This window comes from Ruditapes philippinarum, unplaced genomic scaffold (assembly GCF_026571515.1).
Source record: "Ruditapes philippinarum isolate M1 unplaced genomic scaffold, ASM2657151v2 ctg1161_1_1_1_1, whole genome shotgun sequence".
NCBI lineage: Eukaryota > Metazoa > Mollusca > Bivalvia > Venerida > Veneridae > Ruditapes > Ruditapes philippinarum.
In genome coordinates, this window is record NW_026860653.1 from 102,649 (window position 1) to 124,037 (window position 21,389).

The 21,389-nt window shown below is 33.1% G+C and overlaps 1 protein-coding gene and 1 long non-coding RNA gene across 2 annotated transcripts in view; both read right to left on the reverse strand.

The window, feature by feature from the left end:
* Positions 1–21,389, reverse strand: part of LOC132712898 (intermembrane lipid transfer protein VPS13D-like) — a 100,263-nt gene that overhangs the window by 16,240 nt on the left and 62,634 nt on the right. Inside the window, exons 50-61 of the mRNA XM_060695334.1 lie at positions 17,007–17,183; positions 15,617–15,783; positions 14,572–14,625; positions 13,679–13,759; positions 10,503–10,647; positions 8,379–8,554; positions 7,621–7,744; positions 5,970–6,042; positions 5,177–5,333; positions 1,306–1,381; positions 584–808; positions 118–190 (exon numbers count right to left, since the gene is read on the reverse strand). Coding sequence (XP_060551317.1) covers positions 118–190; positions 584–808; positions 1,306–1,381; positions 5,177–5,333; positions 5,970–6,042; positions 7,621–7,744; positions 8,379–8,554; positions 10,503–10,647; positions 13,679–13,759; positions 14,572–14,625; positions 15,617–15,783; positions 17,007–17,183 — 1,528 coding nt within the window. The remainder of the gene's footprint in view (positions 1–117; positions 191–583; positions 809–1,305; positions 1,382–5,176; positions 5,334–5,969; positions 6,043–7,620; positions 7,745–8,378; positions 8,555–10,502; positions 10,648–13,678; positions 13,760–14,571; positions 14,626–15,616; positions 15,784–17,006; positions 17,184–21,389) is intronic.
* LOC132712902 (uncharacterized) lies at positions 1,789–3,670 on the reverse strand. The gene is made up of 2 exons (XR_009623375.1): positions 2,310–3,670; positions 1,789–2,146 (listed from the first exon to the last, which is right to left on the reverse strand). It is a non-coding gene; the product is annotated as an uncharacterized LOC132712902 (long non-coding RNA).

Here is a 21,389-nt window from a genome sequence, read left to right on the forward strand (position 1 = left end):
TATATCTTATTTTTCTGTCATCTTAATATTTTCAAATTTCATTTAATATTATATAAGATTAACACATGCAATACACATGTATAAATCAAAATAAAACTAGAGAACCACAGTACTAACCATCTTGTAAGCCATCATCATTATTGACAGCCTGTACACAGAAAAAACCAGTGGAACAACATAGCATACCATCCTGTTAATTATAGAAAATATTATGTAAATGCAGTGATTTTTTTTTAGTTTTCTTGAAGCATTGTCAATGTATTGATAAAAACAATGCTGCTATAATTTCAGTATCATCAAACTCACTGAATATATAGAAATGAATTGGAGGTACCAGCACAATTTGGTCTTAATCAATCAATTATGATGTCAAATTCAATCCAAATTAATTGGTAAAATTAATCACATACATGTATAATGTTCCATTATTTAATGTGTATGGAAGATTTTTCTTCTAGATGGGTTAATGGATTATAAGCCTAATTAAGCTTACAGCATCAACATGAATTTAAAATCATATAAAAAGGTATGTAACACAACAAAATGTTTTATTCCCAGGAAAGAACATATTAATTAAACAAACCACAAATCTCCAGGTCTGTTTAGCTGCTCGTCTTTCATCAGCTTTTTTCAGCGCAAGGGCAACTGGCTTGCCAGGTTGGTATGCTATGTCAGCGATATCAAGTACGAATCTCTGACCTGGCCGTGAAGCGCTGGCTTTGCTTGGATCCATGGGTTGTCCTGTACCCTCATGTTCTAACATACCACTGCTAGTCATACGCCATAACTGTGATCTTTTTCCTGCCTCCTTTATTAACAAGTAGAACAACCTATTATTGCCCCAGTGCTAGACCAAAGTATATGCTTTTTACATTTAAAGAAAAGCCCCTCTAGCATTTTGAACAACATTACAAGTTCTACTTTAAGTTATAGAGCTACCGGTACACATCTATCAATTATTGTGTGTCAAGGCTAACATTTCTAGCAATATCTATGGTAATACTGAATCAATCCCTAACAACTTGACCATTGCTCTAAGTAATTGTTAGAGCCATCTGACTGTATCAAATGTACAAGTACTAACATCACTTAAGTAGCAAACAAACATTTTTAAAACATGCTTGACTTACTGTCCTACAAAATTATGCAAATTGCTAATGAATAATGTGAAAATTTTGTAAAAATATAGTACTGTACTTAATCTTAACTTTAAAAACATGACAATTGAAAAATTCATCACATTACAATATGATATTATTCATTGTATTTAATGAATGATAGAGATAGCAGAGATGTATAAGTTACCTTTTTCCTGAATTTCACATAATTATGTTCACAGTCTAGAACAAGATCTGTACGCTCATTACTGTATCCATCACCCCTGAAATTAATTAGGATTTCAAAATATTTCATGGTTCTTTAAAAGATTGTTGACTCACAAGTATACAATGTACTTAAAGTTGCATTTAATAAATTTCATAAACAAGAGGGCCATGATGGCCCTAAGGTCGCTCACCTGTATGAAGGCCCCCGGAGCGGGGCCAGTTTAAACCCCAGGGCTTTTATTTGAACAAACTTGGAAGACACCTATAAGAAGACGTTTCATGATGTACACACTTATATTGAAAAACAATGATCTGCCCTCCCCTACCCCCGGCAGGGCCAATTTTAACCAAGGGCTTTTATTTGAACAAACTTGGTAGACACCCATAAGAAGATGTTTCATGCTAAACATCTAAGCTGTAGCTCATTGTGTTTTTTTAAAGAAGATTTTTTAAGTTTTTACTATACACATATAGTTAAAAACAATGACACCCCTGGGGCGGGGCCAGTTTTGACCCCAGGGCTTTTATTTGAACAAACTTTGTAGACACTTACTAGAACATGTTTCATGCTTAATATCTAAACTCTAGCTATTTGGGTTTTTTCAAAGATGTTTTTTAAGTTTTTCCTATACACATATAAGGAAAATCAATGACCCCCAGGGCAGGGCCAATTTTGACCCCAGGGCTTTTATTTGAACAAACTTTGTAGACACTCACTAGAAGATGTTTCATGCTTAATATCTTAACTCTAGCTATTTAGATTTTTTCAAAGAATACTTTTTAAGTTTTTGCTATACACATATATAAGGAAAATCAATGACCTGGGGCGGGGCAAATTTTGACCCCAGGGCTCTTATTTGAACAAACTTGGTAGACACCCATTGGAACAAGTTTCATGCTAAATATCTTAGCTCTAGCTCTTTGAGTTCTTTAAAAGAAGATTTTTTAAGTTTTTACTATATACATATAGGGAAAATCAATGACCCCCTGGGGCGGGGCCAATTTTGACCCCAGGGCTTTTATTTGAACAAACTTGGTAGACACCCATTAGAACATGTTTCATGCTAAATATCTTAGCTCTAGCTCTTTGAGTTCTTTAAAAGAAGATTTTTTAAGTTTTTACTATATACATATAGGGAAAATCAATGACCCCCTGGGGCGGGGCCAATTTTGACCCCAGGGCTTTTATTTGAACAAACTTGGTAGACACCCATTAGAACATGTTTCATGCTAAATATCTTAGCTCTAGCTCTTTGAGTTCTTTAAAAGAAGATTTTTTAAGTTTTTACTATATACATATAGGGAAAATCAATGACCCCCTGGGGCGGGGCCAATTTTGACCCCAGGGCTTTTATTTGAACAAACTTGGTAGACACCCATTAGAACATGTTTCATGCTAAATATCTTAGCCCTAGCTCCATGAGTTCTTTAAAAGAAGATTTTTATATTATTACTATATGCATAAAGGGAAAATCAATGACCCCCTGGGGCGGGGCCAATTTTGACCCCAGGGCTTTTATTTGAACAAACTTGGTAGACACTCATTAGAAGATGTTTCATGCTAAATATCTTAGCTCTAGCTCTTTGGGTTCTTTAAAAAAAGATTTTTTAAGTTTTTACTATATGCATATAGGGAAAATCAATGACCCCCTGGGGCGGGGCTAATTTTGACCCCAGGGCTTTTATTTGAACAATGTTGGTAGACACTCACTAGAAGATGTTTCATGCCAAATATCTAAGCTCTAGCTCTTTTGGTTCTTTAAAAGAAGATTTTTTAAGTTTTTACTATATGCATATAGGGAAAATCAATGACCCCCTGGGGCGGGGCCAATTTTGACCCCATGGCTTTTATTTGAACAAACTTGGTAGACACTCATTAGAACATGTTTCATGCTAAATATCTTAGCTCTAGCTCTTTGGGTTCTTTAAAAGAAGATTTTTTAAGTTTTTACTATATGCATATAGGGAAAATCAATGACCCCCTGGGGCGGGGCCAATTTTGACCCCAGGGCTTTTATTTGAACAAACTTGGTAGACATTCACTAGAAGATGTTTCATGCCAAATATCTAAGCTCTAGCTCTTTGGGTTTTTTAAAAGAAGATATTTAAAGTTTTTTCTTTCGGTTGCCATGGCAACCAGAGTTCTGCATGGAATTAAATTCTTTAAACAATTTTTAAAGGTGACCACCAAAGGAACATTCCTGTGAAGTTTGGATGAAATTGGCTTAGTGGTTTATGAGGAGATGTCATTTAAAGTAAAAGTTTACGGACGGACGATGGACGGACGACGGACGAAAAGCGTTCACAAAAGCTCACCCTGTCACTTTGTGACAGGTGAGCTAAAAAAGAAATAGCGACATTTCATTAATAAACTGGGTTTCATATCGACTCCAGATCTTAGTTTTGTGTCCAGACAACCAAATTGAGTTTAATGAGCATACAAATGTGCAACCTCATTGTGGGGAATTCGGAAGTACAATTTCTGTTTGCATGAAAAACTCACAGGCAATCGGTGCGTGGCTTGGATAGTATACATGTACATGACCACGCCCACTTATTTTTTATAAATATTTTTTTTTTTCACTAATAAAATATTTTTTCACTCAAAATGTTTTTAAAATATCTTATTTTCAATAAATCAACAAAGGAAATTTGTTTTCAAAAATTTCATCAATATAGTATTTATAATATATATGGATGAAATTTATAAAAACGTTACTTCCCTTTGTTGATTTATTGAAAATAAGATATTTTAGAAACATTTTGAGTGAAAAAATATTTTATTAGTGAAAAAAATAAAAATAAGTGGGCGTGGTCATGTACATGTATACTATAGAAGCCACACACCAATTGCCTGTGGAAAAACTCCGTCTTCAGATCATCCGTACATCAATACTAAATCAACAAACATGACTATAAGTAGCAGTCCTAATTTAACAGTATATTTCCGCATTGTAACGGATATTTTCATACAAATTTAATCTTTTTATGAGATGATTATGTTTCCTAGTGCACCGTGAAGCTTAAATGGTTAAAGTGTGTTTGCACAAGAAAAAAATCTTATATTTGGTGTGTTCCTGATAGCAACTATAACACCGTGACGTAGCGCATACACAAGCTTATTATAGTCTTCATTTGCATGTTAAAATTCGTATACAAACTTTAGTGTTACCGTGGGGTTTTCCATTTAAAATCCTAATTTATGAACAATATTTGATGAGATTTACAACAATACTGTTCAAAAGGTTAATGAAACTGTAGAATGCTTGGTTTTTAGGCAGACGGAAAAAAAATATTTTTACATATTTATTTAATGTAGCTTTAACATTAACAATATTAGCTGTTACATGCATCTAAGATTTATTGAATACAAAACCACTATGATTTAAAATATTCATAACCATTTTTGTTCTGTTTTAAAGACCATTTTTCTAAAGGTTTTTTAATGTATCTAAAGTTTGGGCAGAAGGTGGGGGAGATGGGTTTCTGGTGTCCAAATGTAAAATGTTCTACAACCATGAACATAATATCTTATAACATTAGACCTCAAATAAACAGCCTATAGCAGTATCTATAATGTCACATGTTGCAGAAAGTGCCTTTAGATTCAAACATGCAAATAAACAATTTATAATTGACAGATTGGCCTATAATGTAGAGAACCTTCTCTAAAGCAGATAAGGCATACTAATAAATATCATATATGGTAGATGAAGCTTTCTGTTTGAAAACAAAGTAATATTATCAACGTTTCTAGTGTTTCAATGTTCAAATAATTTACAGTTTACTTACAGTATATTCAGTCTCAATACATAGTTTATTCATGTTTACATTGTTATAACAAATATTACCTCGGTATTGTAGCTGTAGCACAGATATATAGATAGTTCTGGTAGGTGAGCTGCTCCCCTTCACCGAGAATATCCAGGTTATAGGTGGCTGTTGTACCATTAGCTACAGCCAATGTCATATATGGGTCAAGGGTAGGCTCATCCCAGGCATATGGCACTAAAAGAAATGTGCATTCTATTTATTCTAAAACAAAATATTTTAAGACCATAACTTCTGTCACCTAAAACTGTTTGTTTTGAACAATGCTATTAAACTGCAATTTTCAACATTTATGTCTTCTGAAATATAGTTGACAAACACCAGAATACATAATAAAATTACTCAGAAATAAAAAATATTTTGGGTTTCCCTGCTTAATCTGGGGCACAAACATTGTGGGTTTTTCTCAACTAATCTTGGGTACAAAGTTTTATAGTAACATCATGGTAAATATTAGGAAAATTAGCGAATCAAGTTGATTAGGTGGGGAAAAAACATATTTGTAGAGATCAGGAAAATATGTCTATTTAGGTAGAGAAATAGAGATATGTTGTTCTTGTGTTGGCATAACAAATACCAACATTTAAACATTAAAACACCTTAAAGGTGGCTCTTCAAATTCAATTTGTTCATTTGTGTGTTTACATTAAGATACTGTAACATCCATAATATATAGATTTCAGAATCCTAGCAATGCAAAGTGAGCTGGCTTGTCAGACTGTATAAATTAAAACACTGGCCTGGCTCTATACTGTTGGCATACAACTTAGGTCACTTAAAACTAAAACAGTAAACAAAGCAACATCTACTTACAACTTGTCTGTGGTCTTATAAATGTTCTTAGTCTCTCTTCTGTAGTCTTAGTTTGGAAATACAACAATGGTACCTTTAATATAAAATTGTGAAAAGTTAAACAAATGTACTTGGTACAGAGAATACAAATAAAGAAGATATAAAATAAACTGTAAGATCCCAGCTTACAACTTCAAAATAACAGCTTCTTATTGCCACACATATTCAAATGTTACTTTGATTAATTCCAGTTGTTTGTTTCTGAGTAAAACCATAAAGGATAATTATAAATGTGTCCATAAGACACTTGATGCTGCAACATTTCTCTGTTTTGATAGTCTACAGAAGGAAGGACAGTGGGACAGACCTACAAGGGCAAATGAAAATACCCTACCCGTCCTCTAAATGAGAATAAAGAAGGTGAAACAGGTGGAGAGAAAGATGAGCTGTCTGTCAAAACATAGTGACTATATGCAATCATCAAATTTAGAACTGGCCCGGTGGCCCATGGCCAGCAAAAATTAGTTCGGGCCAGTGAAAATTTTAAGAAAATTTAGAAAAATATATAGTAAAATAAATTCAAAACTGGTATTCGTGCTAGTGAATTCAAAATCTTAAATTCATTGACTGTATATGCAATGAAAGAATGATAAAATTGACAACAAGAATTACAAGAGCTGTCCGTAAGACAGCGCGCTCGACTTTTTTATTGCTTGCCAATAAAAAAAGTTTTTGCAGTAAAAGGCAATACAAGAATCTCTGTATTTTTAAAGTGAACTAGTTGTTTGATACCCTTGAATATTACAGCAATGTTTATATGACATAATTTATGGTAAAGTGAACAAGTGGATAGGAATGAATTTTTTTAGATTTTTTAAGTTTTTTAGTGCTTGCCTATAATACAAAACATTGACAGTTAAGGGCCATAATTCAAATAAAATCTTTGACAGAATTACCTTCTCCTGGACATGTTTGGGAATCATGATTGTAAACAAGTATTCCAACTTTCAAATTAATATCTCAAACAGTTCAGTCAAAAAGTGGACTGGTACTAAAAACTTAACCAAGATTCTAAGTCGATAAAAGGCCTTAATTTTTAAAACAAATCCTTGACAGAGTTACCTTCTCTTGTGTACAGATGGGGGTAATGATGTGAAATAGCATTAAAAGTTTCAAAGCAATATCTCAAAGGGTTAAGGCAATAAGTGGATTTTACCCATATTCAATGTATTTTCTAAGTCAAAAAGGGGCATAATTCTGTCAAAAACCTTGACAGAGTTATGTCCTCTTGTCTGTTGATGAAGGTCGTGATGGTAAACAAGTATGGTCAGTTTCAAAGCAATACCTCCAATGGTTTTGAAATAAAGTGAGGTGGTACAAAAAACTTAACCAAGCTCAATACACTTTCTAAGTCAAAAAAGGGCCATAATTCTGTCAAAAACCTTGACAGAGTTATGTACTCTTGTCTGTAGATGGAGGTTATGATGGTGAACAAGTATGGTAAGTTTCAAAGCCATACTTGTAATACTTCTGAAATAAAGTGGGGTGGTACGAAAAACTTAACCAAGGTGTGACGCCAACGCCGACGCCGACGCCGACGCCGGGGCGAGTAGGATAGCTCCCCTTTTCATAGAAAAGTCGAGCTAAAAATGGTATGAAATGTCTGACCTACCTCTGACATGTTATCAATCCTGAAAGGTGGGGGTGTTTCCTCAGCATCAGAAAATATTATACTGAATGTCTGACCTTGTAGCAGAACTTCTACTTTCAGTAGAATAGAATTCTTGCGACCATCTCTGTAATATCATATAGACAATATTAACAATTATTTTCAAGGTTTTATTCAAAACAAAATAACATCAACCGGTAACATCCACAACAAAACTTACAATACAAACAACAGTTGACTGTTTTCACCTAATTTTTCCTTGCCCATCTGAATTTGTGTAATGAATTAGAATGTTTTTAATTTAATATAGTCAAATTTTTGAAGGTATATAATATTTCATTGAAAAATATTAAAATTGTCTCGACAGTCTGGTCAGATTCCATAGACACACAGGCTAGCAAAGCTTCTTTGCTGTTGCCATAGACTAATCAATACACATGAACCACTTGAATGTGCATGGAGTGGCGGTACCTTAGGTCTTTCTCTACTAGTAAAGCAGGAAAGAAGCAGTATGACCATAACAGGGTCCATATGACATGAAACACAACCAACTTGAATTAAATCAGTGACTTCTTGCGAGTGAGGTAGCACTTAATTCACTAAGTCATCAGTTTAACATTAGTCGCCTTAAAATCATTCTTAAAGAACCCCACTGAAAAAAGATTGTATCAATATTTTGTAAACCTACAAACATTAGTTGTCTTTGTTGTTGTTTTTCTTTACAATAAAAATATTTCACAGCTATAAAAAAGATACTTTACCTCATGTTTATATGAAAAGAGTTCACTGAATCAATTCTGAAACCACCTGACCAATTACTCTCCTCAATGTCCAATAACTTCACACATAACAACTGATCTAAATCCTGCCTCGGCCAATGAAATGGCATCTTACAATTTGGCAAGGCTGTTAAGTGACCATCTGGATTGTGTATAGCCTAAAAGATATTTTAAACAAGAGCGATCAGTAATCACATGTGTCGCCTCATGATGGCCAATTTCATGTTGGGACAAATTTTGTGACAGACGGACAGACAGACGGACAGTGCACAACTAGACTTGGTACTGATCATTCCTGTAAAGTTTGAATAAAATTGCACCAGTAGTTTATGAGGAGTAGTCCAGACAAGCTTTTGCGCATCTGGCAACACACAGAAAAAAACACCTTTTTATCAAAGGGCCATAACTTGGCCAAAAATCACTCAACCAGAAAACCCGTGCAATATGCGCAAGGACTTGAGCTACAGATCAATCCTGTAAAGTTTCATTGAAATTGCATTAGTGGTATAAGAGAAGTAGTCCGGACAAACTTTAAAAATAAAAATTATTAAAGGGCCATAACTCTGACAAAAATCATTGAACCGGAAAATGCTGACGATATGCACAACAAGACTTGGTACTGATCATTCCTGTAAAGTTTGGATGAAATTGCACCAGTAGTTTATGAGGAGTAGTCCAGACAAGCTTTTGTGTATCTGGCAACACACAGAAAAAAACACCTTTTTATCAAAGGGCCATAACTTGGTCAAAAATCATTCAACCGGAAAACCCGTGCAATATGCGCACGGACTTGAGCTACAGAACAATCCTGTTAAGTTTCATTGAAATTGCATTAGTGGTATAAGAGAAGTAGTCCGGACAAACTTTAAAATTAAAAATTATTAAAGGGCCATAACTCTGAGAAAAATCATTGAACCGGAAAATGCTGACAATATGCACAACTAGACTTGGTACTGATCATTCCTGTAAAGTTTGGATGAAATTGCACCAGTAGTTTATGAGGAGTAGTCCGGACAAGTTTTGTGACGGACGGACGGACAGACAGACGGACAGACAGACAACGGAGAAGTGATCCCTATATGTCGCCACTACCCCGTAGAGGCGACACAAAAAATAAATATTTTCATCTAAATATCTCATATAATATATAAATGTATGACTGTAAAAGGGAGAATAACTACATTTTACCATTAAATTTCTTTAAAAATTAAAACTCTGTAAGTTTACACTGCAATTTTTATTTTTCATAAAATATGTATGTTCAAAATGAACAACTGTAATTTATACTTTCTACCTTTTCCATATATGCAGAAATTACTGAAGAAAGCACTTTTGTAACTGAAAACCTACAACACCCTTATGCTTAAAAAGTATATCTTTGAATTTTATCCAGGATGGCTGATAAAGCTACTAAAGTTTCATTCAACCTCTACAAAATGTGCTTGCTTTGAATATGGAATTGTCCATTATTAACTTCAGGTGTTACAGCTTTGATTAGAAGACAAACTTGGACATGTTAAAGTATTAGTTTTAGAAAGACGGCAGATTTGTCCTAGCTCTATAAGGGTGGTATAGGCATACCATTATCAATCTAATCATTTATAGTAAATACTTTATAAATACATAAAATGGACAAAAAGTTTCTTTAAGCCTGAAATACTTAAATTTGATAAAACATAAAAGATAATAAATCAAGTTTCATGCAAGATTAGTTGCATCTGCTATTTTTTATTTGCATGCAATTACAGCAGCCTTATACAAAGACCAGTGGTGACATTTCAACTTCCTGAATTCTCGGGTTCTTCTTCACGAATTCATGATTTCAAATTCATGAATTCACGGTTTCAACATACAGAATTCACAGAAATAGTGAATTTGTGAAGTTGCAATCACAAATTCACGTAGCTTAAATCGTGAAGTTCAAAATATTAATCGTGAAGTTGATATCGTGAATTCATGAAGTTGAAATCATGACTTCATGATGTTGAAATAATGACTTCATGAAGTTGAAATCATGAATTCATGGAGATGAAATCAGGAATTCATGAATTTTGAAATGTCCCCACTAGTCTTTTGTAGCATTGAGCCAAAATTAACATAACATACCTCTTTATTAGTGAAATGTCTCTGTGCGACAGCTAGTTTATGTTCCGACATGTTATCTACATGATATCTGGGAGATAACGTCACAATACTTGTGTGCCGGAACTGACCTTTACCTGGCTTTGTCTCAATACCAATGTTATATACCCTGTTACAAAAAAATCAATCAAATCAGAAAATTTCATTATTTCACATTCATATGTAGGTTGATAATATAGCATTAAAAACAAATTCTTCAGTGTCAATATGTAATTTATTTGGTTGGTCAAATGAATAATTTCACATGAGCAGAATATCAATTTTAAATCATTGATAATCTTTTACAAATATTACAATAAATCTTAATCATTCACAATCTGTGCACATAAAGTTGTGCAAATAACAAGAGCTGTCACAGGAGACAGCGAAGCTCGACTAATAAAATGCTGGACGCAGTAAGGAGGACAAAACTATGAAAGAAAAATCAATTATGTATAATTAAGTATTAAGTTATAGTAAAAATATAACATTTGTTAACATAAATTCCAAGAGCAAGGGGAATAATTCTAGAAATAGTCATGCAAGAGTTATGGACCTTGCCACACAACATTTGTGTAATGATAAGAAATATATATTTGAAGTTTGAAGTAGATATCTTAAAAAATAAAGAAGTTATTATATTTCTTAAAGAAAATCCTAAGTTCAAAGGGAGATAAATCTGTAAATATTGCTTTGAGTTATGAACATTGTCACATAAAATGTAAATGATTATAAGGAATAAGTATTTGAAGTTTGAGGTAGATACCTTTAAAAATAAAAAAGTTAAAATAAAAAATAACATTTTTCTAGTAAATAAATCTAAGTTTATGGGGAGATAATTCTTGCGATATTGGTGCTAGAGTTATGAACCTTGTCACATAAGATGTGGATGATGATAACGTAAATATATTTGAAGTATGAAGTTGATTCCTTTAGAAATAAATAAGTTACAGTAAAAAATAATATTTTGTATGGAAAATTCTAAGTTCAAAGGGAGATAAATCTAAAAATATTGGTGCTAGAGTTATGAACATTGTCACATAAGATGGGGATGATGATAATGTAAATATATTTGAAGTATGAGGTTGATCCCTTAAGAAATAAAGAAGAAACAGTAAGAAATAGTATTTTTTGAGGAAAATTCTAAGTTCAAGGGGAGATAAATCTGAAAATATTGGTGCTAGAGTTATGACCCTTGTCACATAAGATGGGGATGATGATAAGGTACATATATTTGAAGTATGAGGTTGATCCCTTTAGAAATAAAGAAGTATCAGTAAAAAATAGTATCTTTTAAGAAAAATTCTAAGTTCAAGGGGAGATAAATCTGAAAATATTGGTGCTAGAGTTATGAACCTTGTCACATAAGATGTGGTTGATGATAAGGAACATATATTTGAAGTTTGAAGTTGATACCTTAAGAAATGACAAAGTTATAGTGAAAAATATTTTACTGCACCAAAACTTTAATCTAAAATCTGGACGCGGACGCGGACGCCGGGGCGAGTAGGACAGCTCTCCATATACTTCGTATAGTCGAGCTAAAAATGATATTCAATAGCTTGTTACATGAAATATTGATAGATTTTACAAAACATCATTAAATTTACAAAGCATTTTATCTAATTATAATAAAAAGCCTCAGATTGAATATATAAATGATTTGCATGAAAGACTGAAGTATTTTAATCAATATGCAAAATTGCAAAAACAAAGAATAAATATTTTGTTTCATGCAAGCCAACACCATGTTCTAAAGGAAAATGTAGTTTACTCTAACTCAGTAAAATAATAATAAGCTGCCCAGTGCTTGTAAATTTAAAGACCCAAGATAATTTTTTAAAAAAGGTGAAACAATAGATGGAGTAAGAAAGTTATGCCTATAAAATTAAATTCAAAGTACTCTTTTTCTCTTTAAATTGGAAATAACTCAAACATACTTTACTTCACCAGCTATAGACTTTATGTTAAAGTCTTATCTACCTTTGGATTCAAAACTAAAATGTTCATGTATGATTTTGTTGAATTTTTCACATGAACCATTTGCACCGATTTGAAATTGGAAATATCCACGAAAATTAAGATACATGCACAAATAGTATTAAGCTTTGTCAAACTGCATTATACTGGTGGCAAAGACAGTTTCAGAACATTATGATTGTGTTACAGGGAATTAAGTACAAACAAAAAATAATAAAAGTAAGTAGGTAATAGTGTGGAGTTTGGACTAACTACACAAAAATACTGGCTGGCTGTTTTATGTGCTGGTAGTACAGACAAGTTATCATCAAAGATACAGTAGCACTGTAAGAGTTGAAATGAAACATGAACATTTCTGTACAATGGATTTAATAAACCTTTAGCCTGCTGTAATGTAAAGTGAATAGCCTTTGCCACCAGTACAACGCCATACCAGTCTGTACATCTGTGCAGTTTTACCAGACTCTTTACTACTGGTAGCTGAATTTCATTAAGACATAAATAGTTATGCATATCTTACTCCTTATCTACCCTTTATATACAGCAATGACTGCACAATTAGAGTCATAAATACTGCAATACTTACAAGGGAAATTGACAACAGACATCTTTATTTATAAAGACAACCACAGACATTTAACAAACAAAACTCACTATGTACACTTGAAATATTTAAAGGGATTTTTTAATACTGTGCTACAGTCATGTACCAACTTCACAATACAGTTGACTGACAATTTTCCTGCACCACATGTACAACAAATCAAATACTGATGGTAGAAAATTGATCAAAAAATAAAATATAAAGAATATTTTTCTTCCAATAATTCCCATAAGCAAGCATTATATTAGGGTAAAATATGAAATAGGAGAAAGGCAATATAAAAGTCAAACAAAATATATTACTTAAAGTAAAAATGAAATAAAATTAAAGTAAATTTTAAATATAAAATAAAATATTTGAAATGTTAGTATTAGATTTTAATTAAAGTTGTTTGAAAACCGAGTCTCCATGACTTGAACAGCATTGTTCCCTTCACCCAAGCACATCCTGTATTCAACACCATCCAAAATGTAACATTTAGGGGTGTCATGCCTAGGTTACCATGGTGATGACTTACTGAACACATTTAGATGGTAAAGAAAACCGTTTCCGGGCCTTGAACCGAGCAGATACTAACCAGTCAGGGCGGTTCCCATCTTTAGGCGTCACGTGTAGTTGGCAAACATTAGCTTCCTTGTCTAGTGAAAAACTGTTACTCCTTAAAAAAATGTGAATATGTTTGAAACAATTGTGTCCCTTTATGAACTACATTTTGCAACATAAAAAGTACTTGCTAATGTTAGAAAATTTCTATAATCAAATTTTAGTGTGCTAAAATAGCACTCTATTCCATCACTCTAGTTACTTTGCAATTCTTGAGGATGCTAAAATTATTTTCTATTAAGTCTGAATGAATAAATAGTTCGAAAATGAACACACATTGGTATAAATTGGTGATTTTGACATCAGTCAACTATAATTTTGTAAAGTCAACCATAATCTTGATACAGATATATTCAACCTTATATATAGCACTCATTACTCCATAAATTTCTTTAAAGTACTTGTCTGTCTTTTAATCTGGACAAAACTATTCATCATTTTCAGGGAAAGTTACAAAATAAGTATCAGATTCAGTTCAGATCAGATGGCACTGATAGGCCAGCCGGTCTCAAGGTTTAACTTATAAAATATTTTTTCTATTATCTGCCATGAATCTCAGGATTTTCATTAGTCAGTACATATTCTATGCCTGTTTCTGACTAATCAAATACCTGAGAATTGAGTAAGAGCTTAGAATATTTCTTTATAACCATTAACCCTGAACTTGATCTACACTGGTTTGTAGGATAAATTTAGTTGCCACCAGCAGAGGTATGATTAAATCGTTTCATCATTTCACTTCGACTTTCTTATCCTTGCCCTCACACTGATCAACAGAATTACCTGTATCTGATTCATTGAGTTTAAAATGTAACACATGTTTGCTGATCTAGTCTAAATATGAAATTTGACTTCCCAATGCCTTACCATATAGGTATTGTGTTGGGTCCATGCTTGTGTTTTCCCACTCTCATTTCACACCTACAATGTAATGGATAGAAGTGTAAGACTTGTGAAAATAAATCAATCTAGATCAAATAATAATCAAATATGAAACAACTGTTTAATACATAAGGCTACATAAAATTCTACTCTACAGTGAGTTAGTTTCATAGGTAGAACATTAGGCATGTCATCCATGGGACTCTGGTTCCTATCATAGCAAGCCAAAAATTCTTTGTGAAAACTGATCTCAGATATTGAGTCTAATGATCATATGTATAAATAACCAGTGATTCAAAAACCATGTGTGATTAGCAGATGGTGATTGCATTGAAATTGATTATCACTGGTTAGATGATATGTGTTAAAATTGGCATAAAAACCATGACAAACAAATTTGTACAATGAGCATTTTTTAACATTATGAACACATACCTATTTTTAACATTGATATTTTGAATGTAATGTTGATAGAGAAATGATTATGAATCCGAGTGATTTGATCAAAATTTTGATCTATTTGAACACATGGTCCTTATTTATTCTAATCAATTACAAAGCTTCACTTAAATATTTTATATGCTAAATGTTTCCCTTCTTAAATAATACATTTGTTAAAGATATGAAGTTTTCATTTTTTAGACTATTTCATTTCCAGTCACCATCTATGATATCCAATCAACAAATTCATGGAGACCTGTCCTTCCTGCATAAGTAAGCTACCGTATCTATTGCTTCAACCATAATTTAGAAAATTATCTTTAAGTATTGTTTTTGGAGACGGCCCTTTATGCATTGTATTTGACTAAAGACGGTTTATGATGGATAGGGTTGTACCACCTGTCAGAATTTTAGAACTCAATTATTGTCATAATCTAAGTACTATAATGAAAGGAAAAGCAAACACTTAATACAAAAAAAATAAAACCTAGATTTCACATTTCACCAGCTGAATTTGTGTAATACAATTGCCCTGCTTTTAATTTATGTTAAAGGGATATCAATTTGAGCAGGGTCACAAAATACTCACAAATAGGGGGCTTCCTTATCAGTGAAACTGAACAAGAAAGGGGAGACAATCCTGGCCATTTCATTCTCCTCAAACTGTCCTGCGGCTTCCTCTGTTGAACCATCCTGGCGAAATACCAGCGGTAAACCTGATTTGTTTACTATCCAGTATGGAGCACTGATTACCAACTGAAAGAAAATATTAACAAATTTTTATTAACTTTTTTGGAATTCTGAAAAGAGAGAATTTCACATTACTTCATACAAAAGAATGATCAGTTCACTCAATGAGAGAGAAAGATACCTCCATAAAAATGGTTGAGACAGTTAGATACTTTACAGTGTTATTACCGTTATTACTCGACAGTAAAAGTCAGCCATGACCCTGCTATTTCAAATATCAAACTCTCTGACTGTACCAAGTTCTAAGTGCAACCAAGGGCAGTAACTGGGGAAATGAATGCCACAGTTATGTAACTTGTCAGGATCATTACCTTTGAGAAATATGAGCATTTATTATATGACTAACAATTTCTCTGTGTAGCAATTGAAAAAGACATGGTCACAAGACAGTCAATGGAAAGTGACATATCAATTAAATCAAACTAAGTCATAAAGTGGTGCTTAATTTAATTTTCTGTTATAAGAAACAATTCTTAATGGCTTTAAAAATATAGCCAACCAATCAAAAACAATGTTATTTAAAATAAGCATCTTTTTCAAATTTATTTATTTAGATTCATAATGCATTCTTTTTGTCAAAAATATAATGATGTAATAAAAAGGTGTTTTGCTTTGTATTCTTGAGCATTTTGACACTTTGGAAAGGGATACAAATTATGGCTGGTTTGTAGGGAGAAACAAAAACAGACAACTTTGAAAATTTACAAAATGAAGAGTTTTATTTTTGTAATGTAATAAAACAGTTATTGTATGAAGATTTCTGTGACAATATCAAAGACTATAAACTTGGCTTACCTGATATTCACCCCTCCGCTTTGGCCCTGGTGAATATCAAATTAGCCAAGTTCAAAGACTTGGATATTCATCTTATTATCATATCATAATTGTATAAAAGTGTGAAGTATTAACAAATGTACAAGTAAGATAAAAGTTAGATATATCTTACTTTCCAAAATTATAGTCATCATAAGTTGAGTAACTTATGGGGATAATTAATTTGTAAGATATCCCTTTTTGTGCTGTAATAAATTAATCAAACATATTTTCAAAATACATACAAGGGAGGCAAATTGGAAATGAATCATGGCCTTTGACAAGTATTAAAGCAACCTAGAGTCTGAAGCTTAGACTACTGATAGAAGTAGAACTTTCCTCAGTTCATGAGAAAAGAATGTTATAGCCTCTTTTAGCTCTAACACATGCAGGGCAAATAATAAAATGTACTTTACCTTTAATGAACCAAGTTTACATGTTATCCCTACATAGAGTTCAAGCAATCTTTTCTCAGAGTCAATGAGTCGCAGTTTTACCTTGTATCTTCTAGTATCAGAGGGTATTGATAGTTCCCTATAGACCTGAAAGTTCTCCAAGCTTATACCAAGCTCTAACTGGCTTGTCAAATCAGCCTGCAATTGAAAAATATACCAGTACATAAATACTCATTTACAACAAACTAATCATTGACCTCTAGTGACTGATAAAATGTGTATATCAATCTATTTTTTTGGATATTATTACAATTTTTTTCAGTTTATTAGAAATAAAAACTATGAAAGCTATACACCAAGTTTTGTAAAATAATCACATGACCGACTCTTAACCCTACCCTCTAAAGATTGCTGACCGCGTGGGTTCAAACCCTGACAGGGGCAAGCCATTGTTTCCTTGAGCAAGAAACTTAACATTCATTGCTTAGTACTGGTTGGTTCCAGGAATGGATTCGAGAGTGTTTCAATAAGCATATAGCTTCCAACACAATCACACTAAAATAAATTTGTATAAACTAACCCTACTTGTACAATTGTTCTGAAAAATAGCCCCATGATATAAATATATTTATGCATCAGTATCAAGAAAGCACTTAAATGTTATATATTTTTGCACCACATTATATGTATGTGACCATATCAATAAAAGTTTAACAGACATGTCTATGTTCTAATGGAAAAGACAGCAATTTGATTAGAGGTCAATCCCTTCAGTAACTAGATGACCAAGGGCAACATGTTCTGCCTGCGTTCATATCTTACCTTGAGCTATGACCTTGAGCTATGACCTAGTTAAACAGTTCTTGCACGCACAACGTAGTCTCATGGTGTTGACCATTTGTGCCAGATTATTTGAAATTTTACCTGCTAGTGAGAAAGTTATGGTGAAGGCCATTTTTTTTTTGCATTTGACCTCAAAGATCTTGACCTTTGTCCTAGCCACAAGGTTCTTGCATGAAACACACAATGTCATGATGATGGACATTTGTACCAGTTTATTTGAAATTCCACCAGCTAGTGATAGTTATGGTGCGGACAAGCTGTCTGAGACCATTTTTTTTGCATTTCACCTATTAGTATGACCAGTTTTACCTAGCATACGGTCCCTGGGCGTGACATGCCATCTCATGATGTTAAATATTTGTGCCGGGTTATTTGAAATTCCACCAGCTAGTGATAGGGTTATGGTGCGGACAAGGTGTCTGAGACCATTTTTTTTGTATTTCACCTATAAGTATGACCAGTTTTACCTAGCCACACGGTCCCTGGGCGTGACATGCCATCTCATGATGTTAAATATTTGTGCCAGATTATTTAAAATTCCACCAGCTAGTGATAGGGTTATGGTGCGGACAAGGTGTTTTTTTTTCATAATGACCTTTAAGGATGATCTTGACCTTTGACCTAGCCACACAGTACTTGTGCGCATCACACCCTCTCATTATTGTGAACATTTGTGCTAAGTTATTTGAAATTCTGCCTACTAATGACAGAGTTACATCCTGAACAAGCATAATCTGGTCGGACAGATGCACACACACATGCTTACACATCAAACTACCATAATGTGACAACTATGTTGAGCTTGCCAACAAAAATGATAAGAGCAAAAATTATATTATGTTTTGAAAGTTCAAAGAGAAAATAGCACTAAGGTGATGAACCATAATGTCATGCATCATCAGATGTGAGTAATGACAAAGAACAATTATCTTAAGTCTAGAGATGATACAATTTATAATAAAAATATAACAATTTTCAAATAAATTCAGGAGTTTGGAGATAATTCTGGGAAAGTAGGAGCTAGTGTTATAAATCTTATTTCACCTGACAAAGGTGATAATAAACATATATTTGTAGTCTGAATTAAGTCTGAAGAATAAAGAAGTTACAGAAAAAAGTAAAGAAAATTCTAAATGTCACAACAGTTATGAAACTTAACATATTATTGTTTAATATTATGTGGGAGTTGAATTTAAAGTAAATCTTTTGAAAAATAAAGAAGTTAGAGCAAAAAATAACAGCTTTTATATATATACAGCTTTTATACATGTATATAAAGAAAAATCCTGATTCAAGGACAGAATAATTTGGAAATACAACAGTTATGAATCTTATCACACAAGACGTGGGTCACAGATAATAAGAAACAAACATTTGAAGTTAAGTATAGTAAAAAATAAAATTTTAAAGGAAACATTTAAGTTCATGGGGAGATAACTCTTAATATATTGGTGCTAGAGTTAAATACCTTGTCACTTAATTAATTAACCCTTATCATGCCAACACTGAGATATCTCGGATTTCATGTCCTTACCACAGCAGCCAACATCTTAGATTTGTTTTAGTAATCCAATACACAACTGGGAATACACTAATCAGCACTGTCATACTGATAAGAAATAACTACCAGTGAATGCAGGCGAAATTATCTTAATTGTTTCTATATAATCTGTAATCCAGGATGGTGGGAATGTTTTCAGTTTTATTCATTTGTTAAAAGTTCAGAAAAATGGCAGATTGTGATAAACTGTATTTTTTGTAAAATATCATATTTCAGTATGTACACACAAGTTACTTACATATTGAGGTTAACAATATTTGCACAAACACATGATCTGACTCAAATAAACAGTTAGATCTATATTTATTATTTGCTTAATAATTTTGGTACATTTTTACATTTCTTATTATTTTTGTAAGTAATTTATAAACAAAAACTCAATGAAATAAAATAATTTTTATATCATTACATAGATATTTTAATCTTCTTTCAAACAAGAGCTGTCGGTAGGACAGCAACGCTTGACTATTCTTAGTGCTTGATAGTAAAAAAAAAATGCTTGATACAGTTACCTCCTCCTGTTTACAGGTTGGGGTCATGATGGTGAACAAGTGTGCAAAGTTTCAAAGCCATATGTCAATGGACTTTGAAAATATTTGAACTATTACAAAAACTTTAACGTAAATTCTAAGTCGAAAAAGGGGCATGATTTTGTCAAAATGCTTGGTAGAGTTACCTCCTCCTGTCTACAGGTTGGGGTCATGATGATGAACAAGTGTGCAAAGTTTCAAAGCCATATGTCAATGGACTTTGAAAATATTTGAACTATTACAAAAACTTTAACGTAAATTCTAAGTCAAACAAGAGCTGTCGGTAGGACAGCAACGCTCGACTATTCTTAGTGCTTGATAGTAAAAAAAAATGCTTGATACAGTTACCTCCTCCTGTTTACAGGTTGGGGTCATGATGGTGAACAAGTGTGCAAAGTTTCAAAGCCATATGTCAATGGACTTTGAAAATATTTGAACTATTACAAAAACTTTAACATAAGTGGTTACGCCGACGCGGACGCCAACGCCGACGCTCGGGTGACTACAATAGCTCTACTTATTCTTATCGAATAGTCGAGCTAAAAAGGGGCATGATTTTCTCAAAATGCTTGATAGAGTTACCTCCTCCTGTCTACAGGTTGGGGTCATGATGGTGAACAAGTGTGCAAAGTTTCAAAGCCATATGTCAATGGACTTTGAAAATATTTGAACTATTACAAAAACTTTAACGTAAATTCTAAGTCGAAAAAGGGGCGTAATTCTGTCAAAATGCTTGGTAGAGTTACCTCCTCCTGTCTACAGGTTGGGGTCATGATGGTGAACAAGTGTGCAAAGTTTCAAATCCATATGTCAATGGACTTTGAAAATATTTGAACTATTACAAAAACTTTAACATAAGTGGTTACGCCGACACAGACGCCGACGCCGACGCTCGGGTGACTACAATAGCTCTACTTATTCTTATCGAATAGTCGAGCTAAAAATATATAGGTTTAAATATCAAATACCGTAATAATAATAAGGTAGAACGAGAGGTTTAAATCAACTTACCCCAATTAACCTTAACCCAGCTGTTGACATAAATTAATTTGGCACTGCAGGTAGTTAGCAGCAGTAGTTTACTTGGCATGATAAGGTGATGATTACATATAATTTTGTATGAAGATGATATCTTAAGAAATAAAACAAGAGGGCCATGATGGCCCTAGATCGCTCATCAAACTCATCCAAACAATTACCTAGACAAGCATTCTGACCAAGTCTCATGACAGGTGAGTCAAAAATGTGACCACTACAGTTCTAACAAGGATTATCCATATTTGAGCAGTGTGACCTAGTTTTTTACCCAGGTGACCCATATTCAAACTTGACTTAGAAATCATCAAAACAAACTTTCAGACCAATTTCCAGGATACTTGGATCAAAACAGTAGCAACTAGAGTGTTAACAAGATTTTTCTATTTTTAGCTCCGGTGACCTAGTTTCACATGCGATTTTGAACTCATCCGA